General features: G+C 41.1%; 1 protein-coding gene across 1 annotated transcript; it reads left to right on the forward strand.

The window, feature by feature from the left end:
- The first annotated feature begins 1,782 nt into the window (after positions 1-1,782).
- On the forward strand, positions 1,783-20,582 carry nampt2 (nicotinamide phosphoribosyltransferase 2). Its single transcript, XM_069142243.1, has 11 exons — positions 1,783-2,074; positions 7,518-7,653; positions 7,923-8,026; positions 8,126-8,254; positions 9,346-9,504; positions 10,592-10,722; positions 10,986-11,211; positions 12,248-12,367; positions 15,023-15,163; positions 15,594-15,719; positions 16,941-20,582. The coding sequence occupies exons 1-11, from the start codon at positions 2,027-2,029 to the stop codon at positions 17,100-17,102; spliced, it is 1,482 nt and encodes a 493-aa protein (XP_068998344.1). The 5' UTR covers positions 1,783-2,026; the 3' UTR covers positions 17,103-20,582.
- The last annotated feature ends 1,623 nt before the right edge of the window (positions 20,583-22,205 follow it).

Raw genomic sequence — 22,205 nt, forward strand, 5'->3', positions numbered from 1 at the left:
CTGGCTGATATTGCTGGCCTCCACAATCAATTGTTGGTTCGTCGCAGTTGATTTTTGATATATTAAATTTGATTTAAGTCCATTTCTTTCATCAACTCCCTACTTGTCCCTTTCTTTGAGTCAATTTGTGATACGTCTTCAGCTTAACTCTGGAACACATTTTCAGGGAATGAGGACTGTGGATTTTGTACCCCAACTGTTACATTGAAATGACTTTTGAAGGGATCTCTTCTCTTCATGGCAAGTATTGATAGGAGGAACAATTGCAGTGACACATAGGCTAACATTTTTCATGCATTGTGTATAAACATGGGCAACCTCACCCATAAAGTGCCAGAACCCAAAAAAGAATAATCTTAATTTATGATTTCCTAAACAATGACTATTCTGTCCATGAGTGATGGTAATTTATAATACGGCAAATGAAGATACAGTAACGTGTTTTTATTGTCACTCGACTATCTATTTCCACACTTTTTTAGTTGGTCTCCTAAGCTATCAAATAGCTTTTTATACCTACACCCATGCTGTGTTCCAAATGGCGTACTTGTGCCCTAACACTCATTATTTTGAGTGCAGAAGTGTGTTCACACTGTCAAGTACGAAGACATGCAGTGCATTATAAACACCAGGATGATGCATTCAAAGCAGTTCAAAAATGAAGTGTGAATCTCTGGACACTTTCCACCCGAAACGGTCGCCATCTTGGCTACGTAGAGGAAGGGGTGGGACTTCCAACTTATACATTTTTAAATTGAGACGTCTGAAGAAGCTGCAGCTGTTGTTGAATACCACACAAAACTGTTTCTTTTTTAGTACTACCGCGGGACAGAAGAATCAGTGTGTTTATTATTTCTGGTTAAAATAAATAAAGCTGCAGATATTTTGGCAGTGATATGTTCACATGCTGAGGTTATTTTCCTGTCAATGCAGTGTGCGATTTTAAACAACCCTGTCAAAATTCCTCAAAGTAAGAATCCTAACATGGAAGAGCACTATTTATCAGTGTACTACAGGAAGTATGTCATTTTGGAACACAGTCTCAGTATTGTGGTTCTGCATTACTGATGGTGCAGTTTTCAGTTTTCATCATCCAGGTATCTCATGAAGGAAGCATGGAAACCTTTCGGCTGAGTAACACATTTCATTGCTTAGAATTAGGCACCCTCTTTCAATCCTATATACAGTTCCTAATACATACATTTTACTGGGTGGAGACGCCACGTGGTTATGACACTATGTAGTCTTAAGGGAAGGGAAGGCTGTGGCTCTGTCAGTAGAGTGGGTTGCACACTAACCGGAAGGTTGGTGGTTCAACCCCAGCTCCTCCTGTCCACATGCCTAAGTGTCCTTGAGCAAGACACTGAAGCCTAAATTGCTCCCGATCTGTGTGTTGTAAGTCGCTTTGGATAAAAGCGTCAGCTAACTGTAATGTAACTGTATAGTGTAACTCCACAATAGGCCACCAGAGGGACTTACAAAAGTACAATAGGTTTCCTGAGAAGCTTGCAAATGCAGCGGCCCAATCCAATTAAAATCTAAAAAAAAAAACATTTGCAGGTAGCCTCTGAATATTAGTAAATTAACCTGAAATGCAAGATAAAGTAAAAGGAGAAATGAGACCGATGGGTAGAAAGAGAACATTATCAAAATTTCTGTTTCGAAAAATCCTATTTGCACCTGAAAGCAGCATGACGTACCAGATCAGAAAGGCGATGAGAGGACGTGCGCATCGCCATGCGTACTGAAACCCGCCCCTTTACAACAACCCCCTCAACCTACAAAATGACTACCGTTGTGGCTCCTCCGCCAGTGCTGTAACGTCGGATTCCGGGCTCGCTGAAGAAATACCGGAGTGGATATCACCATTTTTCGACGCTGAATGCTCGTTTTCTGCGCTGCATGTGCTCCACCCTGTCTTCACCCATCAGTTCCTTGGTCGGGGTTCTCGGTCCGTGTCCTAAGTCGCTAGCAGGAGACGGAGCCTGAAGTGACATTTACGTTAATTCATTCAATAACAACAACAATGGCAGCACACGATTTTAATTTCTTGCTTGCGACGGATTCTTACAAGGTGAGTGGACCCGTTTGGTCTTCTTGCATTTTCCCCTTTTCCGTGCTATTTCTGTTTTAATGATAGAAATACATAAATCCAATTTATATTGGCATTCGGGCAGCTATAAATACTTGTATTTCGCGACATACCGCAGCACATCACAGACAACGTGAGTTGTGAATTAGTGGTCATTTGAATGTTGTTACGAGGTTACAGTAGATAAACCATGCGTAAAACCGAAAGTAGAACACGAGCGTGAGGTGACTTTTATACACTTATTATTTCACCCGATTATTGGTTTACAACAAGCTGACTCTGGTAAGAATTCCCAGAGTCCCAGCCCGGGACAAAATCTAAGTCTAATCCATAAAACCTTTTGTCGAAGAAAGGACATCAGTAAATGGATAATTGTCGACATTTTTACGGATGCCAGTGTAAACACCTTAGTGTTTAATTAGGACGACCTAAACCATGGCGCACGACCCGTGTTAAAACACCATTAAGCTTTTAAGATTATAATAAATTTAAAAAAAAATTTAAAAAACAAAATACAAACGATAAGAAAGTTACACTTATAATTAAGTTATATTTGTTTAAAGAAATCATGTTTAAGAACTTTGATTAAGTTATAATTCAACATGTATTGCCAATTTTCGGTAGGACCATTCAGTTGACCTGGACTCCAGTTTAATTCAACTTCAGATCTTCTGTCTTGTTCAAGTCATAGTGTGATTTAGTGCATTAAAACGCATTTCCAGTAATTCACGCCTATTTTTGTACATTACAGTGCATGTGTGCGTGTCGGGAAGCCAAACCCTTGAAGTTGCTGTAACTTTCAGTTTCATTTTTGTTGAAACTGTAACTTAAATCCCCCATGAGTCAGTTCACTGCTTGGAAATGCGTGGTGGTATGCAATAGCATGTTAAATGTCAGATGTCACTGTTAGATGTCATTTCAAAGGTTTGCAGTGCAGCCAAATGGGAAAGGTCTGCAGGACAACCGACCAGCCTTTTTATTGGCTCCAACGACCCCTGAAAACAAGTCCAAAGCAGCAGCACAGTCAGGAGGATTCTTTCACTGTTGTCTGTTATCACAATCACATAATAGATGTAATGTACAATGTGAAGTGCTCATCTGAAAGTCCCCTGGAGTTGCCAAGTTTACAGGACAGCACCTGACAGTTTTTTTTTTTTTTTTTTTTTTTTTTTTTTTAAAGGACTGTTTTTCACCAAAATGATTTTTTTTTTTTTTTTTTTTTTTTTTTTATTGATGGTCACCTATTTTTCAGAGAAATGCGACACTATGAGCTATAAGACACAAAGCCCTGAGGTTACGTGCACTCAGACTGAAAACAGCAACTTCCATGATTAGGAAACGAAAGCCTTTCATTAACTTGTGTAGAAATCTTTTAAGTCGGGCCATCATTGCGGCCACAGAACATGTTCCTGATGCTTCTCATCACTCACAGTGTGTCCTTCTTTGTGTCAACCCAAACTTGGTAAGAACTTTTTTTTCTTATAGACTTTTCATCTACCGCAAATCAGAACTTAAGTTTGCTACTTGCTGTTTTAACAGGTACTCTGTAACATCAACATCATTCTAAAATTCAAACATTAGTAAGAGACCGTAAACCCAGGGCTCGAGGAAATGCAGCGTAATTCATGTAACCTTGAGCTTACATTAACCCAGGTTTAACTCTGTGTGTGTGTGTGTGTGTGTGTGTGTGTGTGTGTGTGTGTGTGTGTGTGTGTGTGTGTGTGTGATTAACCCAGGTTTAACTGTGTGTGTGTGTGTGTAAAATGGGGCTAAGTTGACCCCGAACTATTCTTGCAGAACTATAAGGCACTAAGGGGCCTAATATTAATATTATGGGGCAGGTTTTTCCATTTCGTTTGTTTATCTTTTTAAATATCAATTTTAAGGACATTTTCTGCCTTTTATTTGACAGTGGAGATTGACAGGAAATAAGGGTGAATAGAAGAGATGAATGATATGCAGCGACTGCTCACATGGTCACAGCCCGAACCAGACACTCGCTGCTCACATGTGACATCATCGCTAATGACGCTGCTATCGGGAAGCCCTGCAAATATTTATATGTTTTTCATACAAAGTGAGATGTAAGTTCAGCCCTATGTCGGAGAGCTGTGGTTTCAAAACCGGATAAGTGGACAATAGTTTCTGTCGAACAAAGAAGCAATGTGTGTCATCTGAAAGGAGAAGTTCTGCTCCTTATTTTGATAACGCGATACGTTGGTTAGCATTTAGGACTTTATTCTAATGTGAGGCAGTAGCTTGAAAATCATGGAATAAATTGGCAAAGATATTACTCTGGAGACGTTTGCGTGATTCGCCGGGTCTTCTTGTCTACATGCCTACGTGTCCTTGCACTGGTTTCTCCTTCAAACCAAACGACTCCCTGGGCGTCAGTTGTTCTGTCGTCGCCAGCGGCCGTGGTTCCATTTATGTATGTTGTTGAGTGCAGCAGCACGTTATCTATCTACACCCACAGGGCAAAAAGAGAAGCAAACCAGGAGCACTTGGTGACCCTCATGCACACGTCAAGCAAACCACAACGGGGACTTGAACCTGATGGGGTGGTCTCGGTTCAGTTCGTTTCAGAGGGGGTCTGAGTGCGTTTGGACTGTTAACATAATGTGCAAAAATTGCTGACTAGCCGTTTGCTGCTTGTTTTGAGGGCTTAAAGGGACCAAAGTGGTAAAACCTCCCCAAGTTTATGTCCAAAATGCAACACCGTCGACATTCCCATCAGCCTTCGGTGCAAGAGAGAAGAGGAGCAGTTCAACCTTCACCTCAGATGCTCCACCATCTCTAGCAACCTGACTTATGTTTGGTGCGTTCCTTCGACAATTTGCAGCCGCAGATTTAATTATCCACTCTTGCATAATTGGATTCTCACAGCAGTAATAACGCTGATTATGACGTCTCATGCATGAATACGTGCTTTTTCATTTGAGCACTAGCCAACGGTCAGCATGTGACTTGGGTGTTTTTGTTTTCAACTGAACTTCTCGGTTGCGTAACTTGTGTAATAATTAACCACTATATCCTGTATGAACCTACAGCACTGCACTCCGAAACACTGCGAGCTTTAGCTTATACTGCCAAAGTGTTTGAGCAATCAACAGAGGTTTGATATTTCCTCGTGCCTTGCTGTGCGCAGCTCTTAATACTTCACTACACCCTGGATTTGGCTAACAGCGAGCTAATGCCCTAATCATGCTGGCGTGTGCACATGTCTGCTACTTACTAGTACTACTCTTTTTATTCTTTAGCACTGTTATGTGTCTGTGGTGTGTTCGTGGTCCAGTCCCCATTGCCCCATCCCAACCTCTCTGTAAAATTTCCCCTCGGGGATTAATAAAGTAACTACCTAACCTAGCCTAGGTGCTCCAAAAACACTTTCTGAGGATGATTGAAAGTAATAACACACTCATTGCCAGCTTGCATGCTTTGACATCAGGACAGTTGTGCCGCAGTGTATCTTATGACCTTATAATCGGTGAAAGGCTGTTCGCTGAGACGCGCAAGGTCCCCGGGCGACTTGAAGCAGGGGGACAAGCAAGAGGCAGAGCGAACACACTTTTATTTAAAACTTGCCTGTCAAAAAAGAAGAGAGGCGAGCAGTAGAATACAAAAATGGGAACATTTATTATGCAAAATATATGGACAAATGTTGGAAGGCTTCAATGAACATCTGCTATGGACTGCAAGGTGTTTCAAGCTTGGCGCTCTTCTTCGAGCATTATTGCTGCATTTTCTCACTTTTTTTGCATTCTAAGGCAGCTCCGTTTACTTGTTTGGAGTATTATCGATGACCTTCTTGGGAAACGCATAACGCATAAAAGAGCAAATGTAACAAAACAACACTAACAGATCCGATGTCCAGACCTTTCCACGAGAACATGAACACACCGTACGTGGCCACAAGAGCACAATGTGTGGTCCATATTTCCTTCATTTAACTCTGCAACTCAGAGCACAGTCATGAGTACTGGGGGAGTCCAGATCTGATAGGGACGATTCAGTCCTCGTATTTCCATTCTTTAAAAGCTTTCATGGTGGTGTTGCAATTGCCTACAGAAGAAACGCTGTGCTGAACGAAGTGGACGCAGCATCCAAATTCCAATCTGGGGTCCAGTGTGACGGGAGGGCGAGGCCACAAGCACACGCTATGAGGCATACTGCTTTATCTACCACCCATAAAGTGTGATAAAAAGATCCTTGAAGCAAACAATACTCAAATATTGCATGACAAAGTTACACGCAGGATAAATGTTTATATTGCTTCCTGTGACTCTACAGTTTTCCCATTGTTTGGTGACCCAGTGATTGTGAGTTTGTTCTCCTGACGTTGGGGAGGGGGAGACCAGATGGAGTTGAAATAGCAGGAAGAAGAATGTAAAGTGAATGCCCCTTGAAGCTATTTCTTCCAGTGACTGACTGGTTGTTGCTGCCGATTATTCAATTAGGGCTGCAGGAGAATAAAGAGAGACTTGTGCTTTAAACGTCATCATTGTTACAAGTTTACTGTAAACGCAAGCATCACGTTGAGCTCTGGTTTTCTGCTTAACCCTTTCCACTCGAGTGTTCTTTTACCACGACACTGTAACTCGTACATGATGTCACCTCCCGCAGCTATTTCGAGGAGGTGGATTCGTGTGATACGTTTGTCAAAACTCTCCAAATGGCTCAAATGTAGAGAGCACTTTGTACCATGATGAAAATAGAAGTAGCATTTGTTTTGCTTAATTTCTGCAGCGTATTTGGTATACTCGTTTGTAGTGTTTAGTGTTTACTGGCTGATTGTGATAAGGATTTTATTTGGACCAACTTTAGTTGTTTAAAAAAATTCATCCTCATAATTTGTGTTAACAGGAGGAGAACCCATTTCTTCTTCTATTTGAAAGACATAGTGATGTGATATACGATCAGAAGTCTTCCCAGACTGTTTTATGTTGAAAATTGTCTGGATTCTCCGAGATCGTTTCCGTGTCTGACTCCCTGCCCGGCTGATCTGCTCCGTGCAGCTTGACACGGCTTCCATCAAAAGTAGACGAGGTGCACATTTTCAGCGGAGAGCTGCTTCCTGGATGCTTCTGTGGAATCACAAGCGTTGTGTAGAATGATTGCCACGTCGCAGCAGTTCCTGGTGGAATCCAACCTTCATCCATCACGCCCAAGACTGTTCATTTACGCCATACGGTTGTGGAACTCTCGCAGATTAAATTTAGATGTCTTTTTCAGCAAAAAAGTCCCCGAAAATATCCACGAGCTCGAGGGGTCAATGCACATACCAGGATTATTTTTTTTTTGCCGTGGCATTTCACAATACAAATCTGTGTGACGTTATAATGAACATTAACACTACTGTAGGTGAATGTTAGAGTTAGTCAGCTAACTGGATGTGCTTGACTCTTGTCTTTTTCTTCTCTTTCAGATCACACACTACAAACAGTATCCTCCAAATGTCAACAAAATATACTCCTACTTTGAATGCAGGCGCAGGAAAGGCTCACAGTTCAATGAAGTGGTGTTCTTTGGTCTTCAGTATCTGTTGAAGAAGTACCTCACGGGTATGTTCTCTTTTAATCTCCAAAATTATCTGACACAACCATGCAGCAAGAAAGGAGCGGGGATATGCATGTTTAAGAAAACATTTCCTGATATGAGGAAATGCATGTGAATGAGTATTAGTTGAAGGAGTGCCTTGCAATAAAACCAACAGCATTCTTGTCAACACACCTGATAATTGCCCAGTGTTTCACTAAAATAGACCACGGAATACATACATACAATATAATAACACATTTTGATTGTTCCATCGTTGATGGGTTCTCCGCAGGTCCGGTGGTCACTGAGGAGAAGATTCAGGAAGCCAAGCTCTTCTACCAGATGCACTTCAAACAGGATGTGTTTGATGAAGAAGGCTGGAGGAAAGTCCTAGAGGTATACCGAGAGATTTTTAACACTCAGTCTGTCTCGATAGATTCACAGAGCGAAAGGCGTTCGTCGTTCTATATTAAAACGTGTTTGCTTCCGTGTCAGAAACATGATGGTCGCCTTCCTATCCGGATTAAAGCCGTCCCCGAGGGCAGGATCATACCGAGAGGCAATGTGCTCTTCACCGTGGAAAACACAGATCCCAACTTCTACTGGCTCACCAACTACATTGAGGTAAACTCAGAAATGTGTATACATAGACTTGGATCTTTTTTTAAATGATGAAAGGGCTGCACGAGTAGATTCATCAGATTGTATACACTGATGAGCCAAAACATTCCGACCACCCGGCCGAGACCTCTGAAGGTGTCCTGTGGGATCAAGGCCGCAAGATCCTTTTTAAATCCTGCAGATTAGACTTGTTCCAACACATCCCGCAACACCCCGTCCCTCCTTGGACCACTGTCGGTAGATACTCACCACTGCGGAGAGGAGAACACCACAGTCCTCGCCGAACCGAAGATGTTTCATTGATTGGCCCACAACCCATTTGTCAACGTCTCCCAGGTCTTTTTACCTGCCCGCTTCTCCCACATCCAACACGTTCACTACGAGAATCAACTGTTGCTTCAATACATAATATATCCCAGACCTTCCTCATGCACCTCTGTTGTGGGATAATCACCGTTATCTGCTTTATCTGTGAATGGTCGGGTATTCCGTACTTGCCATTGTGCAACCTAAATGCCAGGGGAACAGTTCTGCAAAAAATGCTCGTGTTATTATTGATTTACTGCTGCGGGAACACAAACAAGAATCTGTGAGAGCTACTCGAAGGTTCTGGGAATTCTGATCCACCAGATTAGAGGAAACATGATGTTCCCTCATAGTTACTGAATTACAAGACAACATCACAGGCAAAGAACAGTGAAGACTGAGCCCAAATTACCTGACAGTATAATAAAGTGGCTGCACTGTCGTTTACGAACTTATTTTCAAATTTGAATTGTTATTTCCTGGATTTCCTCCATTACGTCCATGTTTATATTCTCTTTTCACAGGAAATAATATTTGAGATGACAGTTGTGCACCTCACTTCTACAATTTATGGCTTTTATTTACCTATATTTCAAAATTGGACGAGAACCTTCACCGAGGCATCCGCACACACACACACACACACTCTCACACTCACTTACTCATACACACACTTTCTCTTTCTCTTTAACAACTGGCACTTTTCTCTGGGTATTTATTTTCTGACCAACTGATTGCTTATTTCTCATTTTCCTCCTATTTTCAAACGGCCATCTTGCCGGCTGTAGACCATGCTGGTCCAGATGTGGTATCCTATCACAGTAGCCACCATATCCAGGGAGTTTAAGAAGATCCTGGCCAAACACCTGATGGCTACCTCCGGGAGTGTGGAAGGCCTGGACCTGAAACTACATGACTTTGGCTACAGAGGAGTCTCCTCACAGGAGGTCAGGAAGAATGTCTGTCCTCACACCTTGCTTCTGCTGATGTTGGACTACATGTATAGACAGTATGTCAGCACTGTAGCGTAGTTGGGTAGTCAGTTATGTTTTTTGTTTTTTTTGTCAACTCATAGAGATTACATGGCCACACAAATAAAAACGGTTCCATGGTAATATTTATGTTTAACTTTATAAACAACGTTTTAAAGTCCCTAAAGTTTTGAAAGTATACAGGGGAAGGGGAACTTTTAAAGCAAGTCTCTCCTGTGATCTGGGTGTTCAGCTCTGCGTTCAACTACAGATGTCAAATATTTCGCCAGGGTTTATACTGAGGCTTTATATATGAAGACACAGACATGCTGATGCCTTTTTGATGCCAGTGACAGAAATTAGAGCTCATTTTTGATTTGTGTTTGAAACTTGTCTGTCATGTGGCACCTGGTTTGCGATGGGGCCAGTGTCATACAAAATGGTCTCTTTCTACATAATCGGTGTCAACCTCGGTAACGATTAGGGAATCATAAACGAATGAAAAGAAATTGTGTTGTGGTATCTGCGAACGGCTCTGTCATGCTGATGTCATCTAATTACTGCATGTTATCGTACTGGTCACATCACTGATTACACGCACAAAGGTTAGATTAAGAGGGGTGGAGGTCAGAGGGGAATTGTCAGATAATATCCATAAATCTGGAGTCAGTCTCTTGTACATCCGAGCAACTCAACCTTTGTTGAGAAAATTTGTCGATACATTTTGTAAATATGGAAACGTAGAAGGGGAAGTCATTTAGCATTTGTAAAAATCATGTCAGACTCGTGTAAAGTTATAAAAACATAATTTTCGGCAAACTGGCAATGCAGGTCTTTCAGCAAAGAGAGCAGGCGGTTACTTTATATGCTTTGCACTGACTAATAGAAGTCACTCTCTTTCTGTCACCTCATAACCACCAGATATGATTTCCTCCTCCCCCCATGTTTTCATCTCACTGAGGAAATGACTCCGATCTCCTAGCTTTGTCACAGATTGGTGGTTGCTGAAATGTGTTGAATGGTTTGAAACAGCAAAGTGATGATTTCCACCTCTAATGTCCAGTCTGCAGCGTTGGGTGGAGCCGCTCACCTGGTGAATTTCTGCAGCACAGACACAGTTGCTGGGCTACTGATGGCCCAACGATATTATGGCTGTCCAATGGCGGGCTTCTCCATTCCAGCAGCCGAGCACAGGTACATTATCAAACGCACACACACGGATTTTGAAATGACAGATGGTCTCTTCCATGTATTCAGTGGTAACACCATAAAGCTGCTCGTTGCTTTCTCATTTATTTTGGTGTTAGTTGTAGATTAAATAGTTAGTTTAGAACTGTGAGGAATCTGTAGCCACCACAGGTTGTATCTTCAAATATTGGAACTTTTATATATTGCATATATTCTACCGTAGGCATGACGAGACTGTTAACTACTCACCGTTACTTTCTCTTATCCAGTACCATCATCTCCTGGGGCAGGAGCAGGGAGAAGGAGGCGTTTGAGCGAGTCTTAGACCAATTCTCCTCGGGGCCCGTGGCAGTGGTCAGTGACAGCTATAACATCTTTAACGCCTGCAAACACATCTGGGGAGACAAGCTGAAGGAGCGAGTGATGGAGCGCAGCCAGGACTCCTGTCTGGTGATTCGGCCGGACTCCGGAGACCCAGCCGAGACACTCCTGGAGGTAAATACCAGGACTGGATTACTAGTGCTGATTTCCGTCTATACCGCAACTTTTATGTTCCATTTTCAGTTTTATATTCCTACTTATTTTATTTTTTTAAACAATGAAAGTGAGAGAAATCTTCAAACTTTTAATGTGTTCTTCTTATTGGGCATCAGAAAATTCCAGTTTTGCTTACTTTCCGCAATGAGTCACCGCACTTTTATTTTCATCATTCATTCATTTGATATCCTTCAACTCTTTTGGTTAGTTAAAATTTTTGAAAAAACTGTGACCAACAGCACAATGTAGACGGCTGGTCAGGACAAATCAAGACTTTTTTGACATTTTAGTTTGCACGCTCGGCTTTGAGAAACACAGGTCAACATTTTTTACAATTTTCAGACATTTCAAACGCCAAACAACCAATCAATCGATGGAGAAAATCAACCGATTCATCGATAATGGAAACTTTTTTATTTGCAGCCCTAATTGATACCAGCACAGTGACACGAGTTCAACTCGCGTCGGGGTTTTATCTGTGACAACTCATGTCACCCGACTCTCCTCTCGACCAGGGCCGAACACGGGTTGTTGGTTTTTTTTTTTCACATGATTGTGGTCCAGGACTCAGGTTACCATTGTAGAATCCGATTGGATGTGTTTTGATGTAAATGCTTACCTCAGACAAACTCAGCTCCCACCTTGTTGCATTCCTGTTTCATAAAATGTTTGCGCAAGGAAAATACACCCTAATGAAGTGAAACTAGTCTCAGGTAGCTCCTCGTTCATGACCATATCCACCATGTTTATCCCTCCGAGTGCCAAAAGTGTCCACTTTTGTGACACACAGCTATGACATGCGGAAATACTTGGATTGGACCACACCTTATTAGTGTCCAACTGTCTGATGCTGTAATGCAGGTTAAAACTAGACCTGGGGCATTCCTAAACATGATTATATATGCTGAGGTTGTACCGTGCTCGGGCTGTTTCAACCAGGCTGACACCTTGTGTCTGCATCAAACTCAAATAATCTTTGAAATTCTACTTGCAGGTCATCAAGATTTTGGAGGAGTGTTTTGGCTCTTCTCTTAACTCTGTTGGATACAAGGTGCTGCCTTCTTACCTGCGAATCATCCAAGGAGATGGCATTGACCTCACCTCTGTAGACGAGGTAAGAAACAGTTTGGTTGTCGTACTGGTTCTATTGTGAGTATTGACATCTTATATTGTCTCATATTTTTTCTATTTTGTATCTCTTGTGCTGCATGTTTAGTTTTGATATGCTAGTCCTTGTGTAATTGAGGCCTTCATTCTGGCTATTCAGTCCATCCAAGACATCGCAGTAGTTAACCTAATTAAATTTGCGGGAGCTCGCCATTTTGCAAAATTCCTAAGATTTTTCTGCAAAAAAATGTCGTCATCAAAAGCTTTGCTGAATGTGTGACAGCATAAAGCAGCCTTTTCTATACGAAACTCACTTTATTAAGAAAAATAACTCGTAAACAATCAGCAAGGCTCTGCTCTTCTTCTCAAACGCAAGTGACCGGGTTTTTGGGGGAATGAGGTCGTCTTGTTAAAATGAGGAATACTGAATGTTAAATTACTTTTATACACACTTCAAGTTGTAAGACACTGCACTTTGTTTTTGTGCATACAGTAGGCCTGAATTAATAATGAATTAATATTAAGTAAACAGCATCGAAAGCTCTTATTTTGACAGCAGATGTAGACATTGTATTGTATGACAGTCACAGATTGCCTGCTCTGTAAAGCTCTGTATTTTCTAAGTTCAACAGATGTTTCTTATTAAGAGAAGTGATTACATATTACTCTTTATGAGGTAGTGTGCAAAAAAGCCATCATTTTTTTTTTTATTTTTTTTTTTTATCTACCTGCATTTTTTTTCTAATTCCTGCCAAAAAAACCTCATTCTGCAAATGACATCACACAACAGCTCCACTGTTCATTTTCACCTCACCAGGAAGGTGTGAACAGGATTCAGACAGAAACTCATTAATCTTTGTGTCATTCTTATCAGTATCCTCAGTATTAACAAAATAATAATTTTGCAGCAGCAGTGCAGAGATATGTTTACCTGCTAAATGTCACGGCTTCACTCACTGCTGATTGCTTTTATATACACAGCTTTAGCAGAGCAGCACCGGTAGCTCCGATACTCTCGTCTCTGTCAGCACAGGTTGCGTTCAGATATAAAGTCTAAATACATTCACTGTATTTGCGGGCACAGAACGAAGGAAAAAAGACAGAAAGACAAGAATAGAAATGCACTCATTTCTGAGTGTATGCCATAAGTAAAACCTGAGTCTTACTCTGCCTGTGTAGACAGCTGGATAATTCAAATAAAAGCACATCTGTCATGTGACACGTGTGACAAGTGACAGAAAAGCCCTGCTGACACACTTTTTGTATACATTCAGCATTACAGCTTTTTGGATGCATTTTTGTGGCGCCTTCAGTGTTTTAATAACGCACCGGGGGGGGGGGATTTTGACAGCGATATTTCCAGAAGCAAAGATTTCGATTTTTAGCTGATCAGTAATTTTATGAAAATGGCTGCCTCCTGTCACTGTTACTCTGATTTCAGGGAGTAGAACATTGTTTTATTATTGCTTTTTTTTTTTTTTTTTTTAAAGCTACTCACTCTCCGATTTAATAAGGACTACAGATTCATCCCAGTGTGGCTCACATTATGATGTTTGCAGGGAACTGAAGTGATGGTTTTACCCAGCAGTGAGAGCTGATGAACTGCATGGTTGGAAAAGAAGTCAGTCTGTCTGTCGTCTCCTCTCAGTATTATCTATTGCGTGAGCAATGTGAAGGGGCACACTCGATATCAATGACTGACTTCCAAACTTAATATTTCCTCCTCCTCTATGGCCCCCTCTCCAGCTCGTGGTACCCTTGGCGACAACCTGCATTAATGAAAAAATAAGTAGATCCCATGGAAAATATTATTGGCCTTTTGGAGATATTTGGAACAAGCAGAAATTTTAGCCTCTGTGAAACGGTGCCGACAGATAAAGGTGGTACACTTGGAACAAAGAGAAATTAGGTTTTTGAATCATTTATTTAACAAAAATATGAATAGATATAGTAATTTTCTGTTGAAAAACTAAGTACACTCTTGGCATCAGAAGCGAGCCTTTCCCACTTTGGCATAATTAACTTCTTCTAATGTTCATTTTATGTTATTTGTTTGAGTTTGAATTTGTTTTATCTGTAGATTCTGTTTTTAAAAAAAAGAATCAAGTGTTTGCTTGTTCAAATATGTTAAAAAGTTAACACACTCCATTGGACCTGATTTCAACTATGGACTTGTTCAAACCTGTCTGGTCATTTATTCTGTGACTCACAAGAGTCACTGTATCCTCCGACGTCCGCACAGTAGTGAACAAGTGAAATGTAACTCACAAAGATGCATGGAACAGTTTGTTATGCTGTTTGCTCTCAAGGCCACTATGTTAATGTGTTTTGTCATGATTAAAGCAATTAGTAATATCGGTTTGCTTCCACGGCCAGCCTCATGATGCAGAGGTTCGCGGATGTCTCGACAACAGTAAACTTCCACTGTCTTGTCTCGGAGTATTTATCACTCTAAGTTTAGCTTCTCTAAAAGATGCACTGATTGTCTGCTGCCGTCTTTTTATTCCATCTCTCAAACTACCACCACTCTGGCTTCTGCACTCATCTCTTACCCTCAGGCTGGCAAGGAAACAAAGCATATTCCTCTGCTTCAAAATAAAATCTAAATCATAATGGGGTCTGATTTACTGTGTTTGAGTCCTTCGTTTCTCTGTCATCGTAGATTCTCAAGAAGCTGAGTGAAGAAGGCTGGAGTGCCGAGAACGTCTTCTTTGGCTGCGGCAGCGCTTTGCTTCAGAAACTCAACAGAGATACACTCAGCTGTGCCTTCAAGTGCAGCTATGTGGAGAGCAACGGAAAGGGGGTAGGTCAAAGGATTGTGGATTGATGTGGATGCTGTGACGCTGTCACTGCCTACGGCCGGGCTGCGCTCATTATCGTCATCACCGCTTTTCATTTTTTTGCTCGTAAAAGCGCGAGATGATTTTTGATGGGAAATTTAACCAGAATCATCAGTGTTGAGTTCCCGTCGTTGGCTGTTAGATTTTGGGTAGCCTGTGATTGTGTCAGACAACGTCGCAATAATGATCTGCGAGAAAAACGATTTTAATTCAGGTTATTAATAAATGTCTCTGCTTGTGTAGAAAAGCGCTACAATTCTCTTCCAGAGCCAGTACCTGATTGTCATTTTGCATAATTACGACCCTGCTTCACAGAGACCGACATTTCCATTTACTCCTGGAGCATGTGAGCCACATTTCAGTTTCCTTTACACTAGTTTTGTCTTCTTCCAGATGGACGTGTACAAGCAGCCGGTGGGCGACCCGTCCAAAGAGTCAAAGAGGGGCCGATTATCACTCAGGAGAAACTCCGATGGATTCTTGGAGACAATAGAGAAAGGAGCTGGCAAGCCTGAGGAGGTCAGTCATGGCATTTCATTTTAACTCTCACTGGCAGTATGTTGTTTGTCTAAAGTACAGAGCAGTTTTGTCTGTACCAGTCCAACTGTTTCACACTAAGTGAGCAGATTATTGAAATTAGAAACACGCTTAGTAGATTACACGTTACAAACACACAATTCCACTTCCAAGGTTTTTCTTTTCAATAGGTAGTATTTTATTTCTGTCATTTTTCCTTCGGCACACTGGTATAATAGAGTTCATTGCACATGCAGAGCAACTGCCTGCACTCACCTCCCTGTAACAGCTACCACAACTCATGTTTTACATGGAAGACTTACATTGTAAAAAAAAAAAAAAAAAAAAACACCTTTCAGATTTGGTGACCCCAGTAATTTAATATGTAGATATTGAAGAAGAAACCACAGTACGTCAATAACATTTAGGGCCTGATTTACTAAGATCTCAAACAAAGCGATAAAACGGGAGGGACGGTGGATGAGGTCCTCTAACAAACACAGATCGGCAGGTGCAGCTCTTTCTGCGATGAGCGGGCGACTTTGCGAGCGCTCGGGAACATTATGTGCCTGTGAATTTTGCGGGACACGTTCGGCACCTGTGACGGCACACCTGAATAACGGGACCGGGTGGGATATCGAGCAGCGGATACGCTGGCATGACTCGGAGGCAGGAAAATGCTGAGTCGTAAAACGGTTTTTTTGTTTTTTTGTTTTTTTTTTAATTGCTGGTATTCATCGCTGGACAAACGATATGTCTACGTATTTTTTATTTTTTTTTTGCCTCTCGACATCTCAAACGTTTCCACGGGTGTAAAACCACGTTCTCCACATATTATTTGCTTTCCCCGCGTCTCCTTCTCGCCACAATAAGAGCGGCCGGCTCTCCAGATTCGCGCACCTGATTGATACGTCGCTTTCTTTCGTACTAAAATAAACACGCGATCACTTCTCCCGTTTCTACTTTCAGGTTTAGTAAATATCGTTGCGGTGCTAAATTGTTCCACTTGCATGTTCCCGCCCGGTGTTTTGCACGTTCGAGTAGAAACGGCCAATATTACATAACCCTCAAAAAACACAACTTGGTCGTGATGTCAGAAAGAGGAGAGCAGCCAAGTCGAACAATAAGACGTATCGATCCTGACATTGAATTTGGCATCGAAGAGGTCGTTTAGCTTTCTCCTCCTGTACTTGCTGATTTCTCTGTGTGCTCCGCCTTCTTCAGGATCTGCTGGTGACTGTTTTTGAGAACGGCAGCCTGGTGCAGGACTACTCACTGGAGGAGATCAGGAAGCACGCTCGGCTGCGGGATGAGGAGCTGGACCCCAGCCTGCACAACCAAGAGCAGGAGCTGCTGCACAATCACATCATCAACGGAAATCATTAGAACCGCAAAGCCCGCTCACGTGCGCAGGCCACTGTGTTTTAGTGGGTGTGCTGGAACGAGGTCTGCAGGTTTTTTTTGTTTTGTTTTGTTTTTGTTTTGTTTTAGAAAGGCACCCATCACAGTGTGAACTGAACATTTTAGAAGGGGAGTAAAAAGCTGTTCCTCCTAACGGTCACCACCGAAACACCAACGCCCCGCCGCCGCCACCACCTTCATCCCAGGAGCCAAGTGATTATAGTGTTTTCGGGTAGATCAGCTCGTCCCACTTCCTCCTCTCTCAGCCAGCACACTGATGCTGCAGGACTGTGCGCGCACAGTTTAAACTGTCCCGTCAAAACCATGACCAGAACTGAATCTCAGGGCCGCATCCAATAAGCCAAGTTTACTTTTACTGCTTTCATTTCTGAATTTGAAGCTATACTTCCTCAGTTAGCGACTCACCAGTGAAAGAAAAATCTTGAAAGTATACCCGTGAAGATATTTTATAGTGAGCGTTTTCTGGCCAGAAATCACCTAAACTTCCAAATGTTCCGAGCTTCCGTTAGATTTCTTTCTCTTAAAGTCTTTACACACCGGAGGCAAAACTCTTTATATCAGCACTTATGTGACTGTGATGATTTAAAAAAAAAAAAAAAAAAAAAGTTGAAGTACATTTGCACAGCTCATTTTTCAGAAACACTAATGGATTCAAAACGACAAAAATATATTTTTTTAAATCTGCATGTCTGGTATTGGGGTATGAAGATATTCCACAGTAGGAGGTAAACCTAATGATACATGTGGGCTTACTGACACGGACCAAGCTGTGAGCTCTTGTCTGCAAATCGCTCTGCATGTGAGCTTCAAGTACAGCATCAGAATGAGTATTCTCCACAGCGGAACATTTGGATAAAATTCCCCCAATGTGATTGGTTGATGGTTTTGGTTTAAAAATCCACTTATTTCCTAGAAAAATAAAACGTTGCTTTTTCAACGCGTAGTATCCATCCTCTGTTTGAAAGTACTCTTGACCAAAACAGAAGTTTTAAAATATATATTGACTTAGGAAAGAAAACGCCCCTTGTGTGTAAAAACATTTAGTGTTCGTATTAAAAAAAATCGTATTAAGAAAATCCTTTTAAAGCGGTATTTTAAACCACGGGACACAAAAAATGAAAAAAAAAAAAAAAAAAAAAAAATACAAACAATAACCGTTATGGGATACAGTAATAGGGCTTCACCATCAGGCAGGTTACACTAAGTGCTGATTAGAAAAATATTTGATGTAAAGTAAGTGGCTGCCTACCGTCTGCCATTTTGTTTTGTTTAACAGGTTGCGAGCCGCACTAAGTTGCTGCTAACAGCAGTTCACGGTGGCCAGCTTTATAGACAGTGATTGTTTCAAAGGTGATACGGGGGTGACCACAGCTCTGTCATGAAAACAGACGATAAAATATTGAAGAAAGAATTTATATAATAAGAAGTCTAGTTTTAAATTCTTAACTTTAGAGATGATTTGAACATTTATATATTTTACACAACCAAATTTTATGAGTATTCCTTTTATACCTGCTTATTGTTTCCTTTGATATTAAAAACCTTATCACTCTTTTTCATCATCCAGTCTTCTGATAAATTCTGCTGATGTCTAAATTGTGAATTGTATTAGCTGGTTTCTGACCTTTGTGGCACTTCGGTGACTTTATGGTATTTTTCTAACGGAAATAAATGCAGGTGTTAATGTTAACTATTCCCATTCAAACATTAAAGCCACCAGTATTTGTATTTTGTTCAAATACAACAGGTTGCAAGTAGTCGGTTGTCCTGGAGAATTGCAGACATTCGGCTTACCATATTGGTCAAGTTAGTCTTTCAGTGTCCCACTCATCACCCGCAGAGACACACGGGTGTCTGTAGGCAGTTACTGACAGCAGGAAGACCACCGTGTGTGCTTTAGGTGCTGGCTTGCTTTTAATGACCTTTTGACCTTTGAGTTGTTTTCCATTGAATTAGTGGTGCTGCTATAATGAGGTACAGCGAAGGCACATTGAACCACTTTCTTATCTTCCATGCAGGGTGTATGCATCCTCCGTCATTTGTAATTCCAGTAGGCGTTCAAAGGTGCCGTAGTATAACTCTATATCGTCTTTGACATGATTATGAAAAACACGTGATGTGGAGATGTGATGACTTTGAGTTGTCACATCTACATAGATGAAGACAAATTGAACCACAATCAGTCATGGATTGCAATGAAGTTTGGATTTTATTCAATTTAGGATTTTCATCTAAAATACACTGTATGCATTTTAATGAATTTGATGAAAAGCAGTTTGATTATGTGCTTTGTAATGTTTCAGTTGTTGTCATGATGCGCAGGCATTTTGTCTTTAATGTTCCTAAAAACCTAAAGAATAGCACTAAACCCAAACTCTGTTTTAGTTCACCACTGTGCAGGGATTCTCTTTTGATCTCCTGCTGTTTGATACTGTATTGATTTTTGACCAATGAATCATTTGTTTGTGCAGACAAACCTTGGGAAATGGACTGGACATTAAACTGCCATTATTAAATGTACCGCAGGAGGAGGCCTACTGTGTACTGCTGAAATGACAGCAGTACGTGGTAAAGTATAATCTCATGTGTTAGAAGCAATTATTCACAAACAGAATCTATTTGAGGAGAAGATTACAGACATTGGCCAAGAGAAAATCCTCTGGATACTAAAAGTAAATCATCCTCTGATGTCCCCGTCCTGCTGCCAGATATTTGATTAAATCCATAATTTCATAACACCATAATTCTGTATGTACCATTGCTCCCTTTTATTTGTTTAGAATGATTGATTTGATTTCCCAGAATGCCTTTCAAAAACCTCTAAAAAAAAAAATGTCATTTATTACTCACAGGTAGTCCCTCAGACCCTTATAATCTCTGTATCGACTGTGCTTCAGAGGATTCAGACTGCTGTGGAGCCTTTAAATCTCATCATCTAATTTCCTGCCTTAACATAATATTAGGTGGCTCCTTTCTTCTGTTTTGAGCAGATAGCGGTGTAGAAAATACGAACTCCTTTTACAACAACCGGCCTGTTGATTTGTATGTCATCTGAGCAGATCAGACAAAATGTGAGCTGCTTGGCTGGTTGACACAGTGACACAAGTGCTGACAAAGGAAAATATTTGAAGTGTACTTTTTCTTCTTGCCCTTTGGTTTGTTCACCTCAGTTTCAGACTGCAGGTGAGAACCTGTTTGATGGCTGCTCTAAACACATTAGTGATAAAGAAGTAAGGCGTTTTGCCACCAACACAAGACAATTCATGGTTTGCCTCTTCTGTGCCAACATTAATCATGTATGTAATTCTGTTGTAAATATGCCGAAGGAAAGGATTTGCTTTGAACTGGTCTGTATCTTTTTAATCCTCTGTGTCTTTGATTTTATTTGCATTTTAAAAACTGACCTTTTGTAAGATTAAAAACGAAACAAAAATTGTAAACTCATACGTGGGTTTAGTCTTTTATTGCTCGAGCTGAAAACAAAGCTTTAAACGGCACCAGAGAGGTGGAGGGTGTTCTCTCTGTTACTGAGGCCAAGCATTCATTATTTAAAGAGTCTCTTGTCAGCAGGGTTTCACTGGTTCAAAGTTTAACCTCTGATGACTCTGGTAGGTAGGTGCGCTTGGAGGTGTGCCCTGTTGCTGTTGATCCTGGAGTACATCTGTACATATCTGCGTCAAAGGTGAAAAGTTAAACCACATCAGGACCTGATGGTCTGAGCACACAGTCTACAGCACGTGGTCCGAATCTGCTTCTAGTTTAACAGCCAATAATCTGAGCACAAACAGGTGCATGGTTTATAGACGATACTCCGTCTCTCAATTAATCAAAGTTGTGTTTTAAATTATACCAGTCACAGTGTCATCCTCATGTCCTGTAAAAGCCAGGTGCGCCTGCACTTTGAAGGGTTACTATTATAGGGTTTACAAAGTCGTAGAAAGAACTCCTCTCTGCCGAGGAAACGGATCTGCTCGTGTGCAGATTGATGTTCACAATAATAATCTTTCACATTGTAATCGTTATATTTCATTTCCCTTGTGTGGGACAAGCAGAGTGTAAACGCGGTGTGTGCCTGCCTATGGAGCTGCATATTACTCTCCCGAAGGGCCAGTCACCCTCCTCTTCCAAGCATGTAGGAAAATCTACTGCAGCAATAAAAATGTGAAAGGCCCTCTGGAGAGAAAGTGTTTTGTTAACACGGATGAGAACATCATTATGAATTATATTCCATTTTCTGCCCATGAATCCTACACACTGAACCTTTAAAACCATGATCTACAAATAACAGTAGAATACTGCGGCATTGACTATCAGAGCAGGTTTTTATATGGGACCATGCAGTCGATTTAAGTACAAGCATCTTAAGATGGCAAGGCTTCGAGCAGCACACCCATGGGTGCTCAGATACAAATGCTTTTTAATTAATGTGGATGTTGGATGGGCAAAAACCAACTGTGTCTGTCTGAAAACAAAAACACTTGGGTTACACTTGGAGCCAATTTGCAGCCCTATTGTACAGTGGGCCCCTGCAAAGACTTTGAAAAGCCCTGAACCTTCCCACATACTGTGGGACCAGACCCCAAAGACACACTCGTTTGCAGTCATTTCTGTCTTTTCGCTATTGATTGATGTGCCTTTTTGGTTATTTTTTTTTTTTTTTGTCTCTTTTTTTTTAGTCTTTCCTTTGAGACTGAGTGATTGGGTTGTTTTTTGCAGTTGTTTTTTTTGTTTGTTTGTATGTTTTTGGATATAATTAATTTATTTTTTTTAGTTATTGCCCTTTACATGGAACTTGGATTGTGGATTGATTTGTGTATATGTATGTTGTCCTCTTTTAGCCACAAGAGGGAAGAAGAGTCAAACAAAGCTTGGGTTTGGGCCGCTCACTGTTACCTGTGTGGTCATGATGTCAGAGAAGAATCCTCGCTGCAAAAACACAAGTTTACCTGTTTGTTTATATTATAATTTATTTATTTTTTTGTCCAACTGCCAATGCCAAGAAGCCCTTTTATATTCCAACTGCATCTAAAAACATAGTAAAGGTGACCTGGACTTAATGTAAAGTTT

This window comes from Embiotoca jacksoni, unplaced genomic scaffold (assembly GCF_022577435.1).
Source record: "Embiotoca jacksoni isolate LCO1_2020_lvr unplaced genomic scaffold, fEmbJac1.0.p SCAF_1, whole genome shotgun sequence".
NCBI classification, from domain to species: Eukaryota; Metazoa; Chordata; class Actinopteri; family Embiotocidae; genus Embiotoca; species Embiotoca jacksoni.

Excerpts from the sequence above, each read along its gene's own strand:
- nampt2 (XM_069142243.1), top strand. The coding sequence starts at position 2,027 with ATGGCAGCACACGATTTTAATTTCTTGCTTGCGACGGATTCTTACAAG. Across the intron at positions 8,255-9,345 it reads GGCTCACCAACTACATTGAG|ACCATGCTGGTCCAGATGTG; the intron begins GTAAACTCAGAA and ends TGCCGGCTGTAG. Across the intron at positions 15,164-15,593 it reads TGGAGAGCAACGGAAAGGGG|ATGGACGTGTACAAGCAGCC; the intron begins GTAGGTCAAAGG and ends GTCTTCTTCCAG.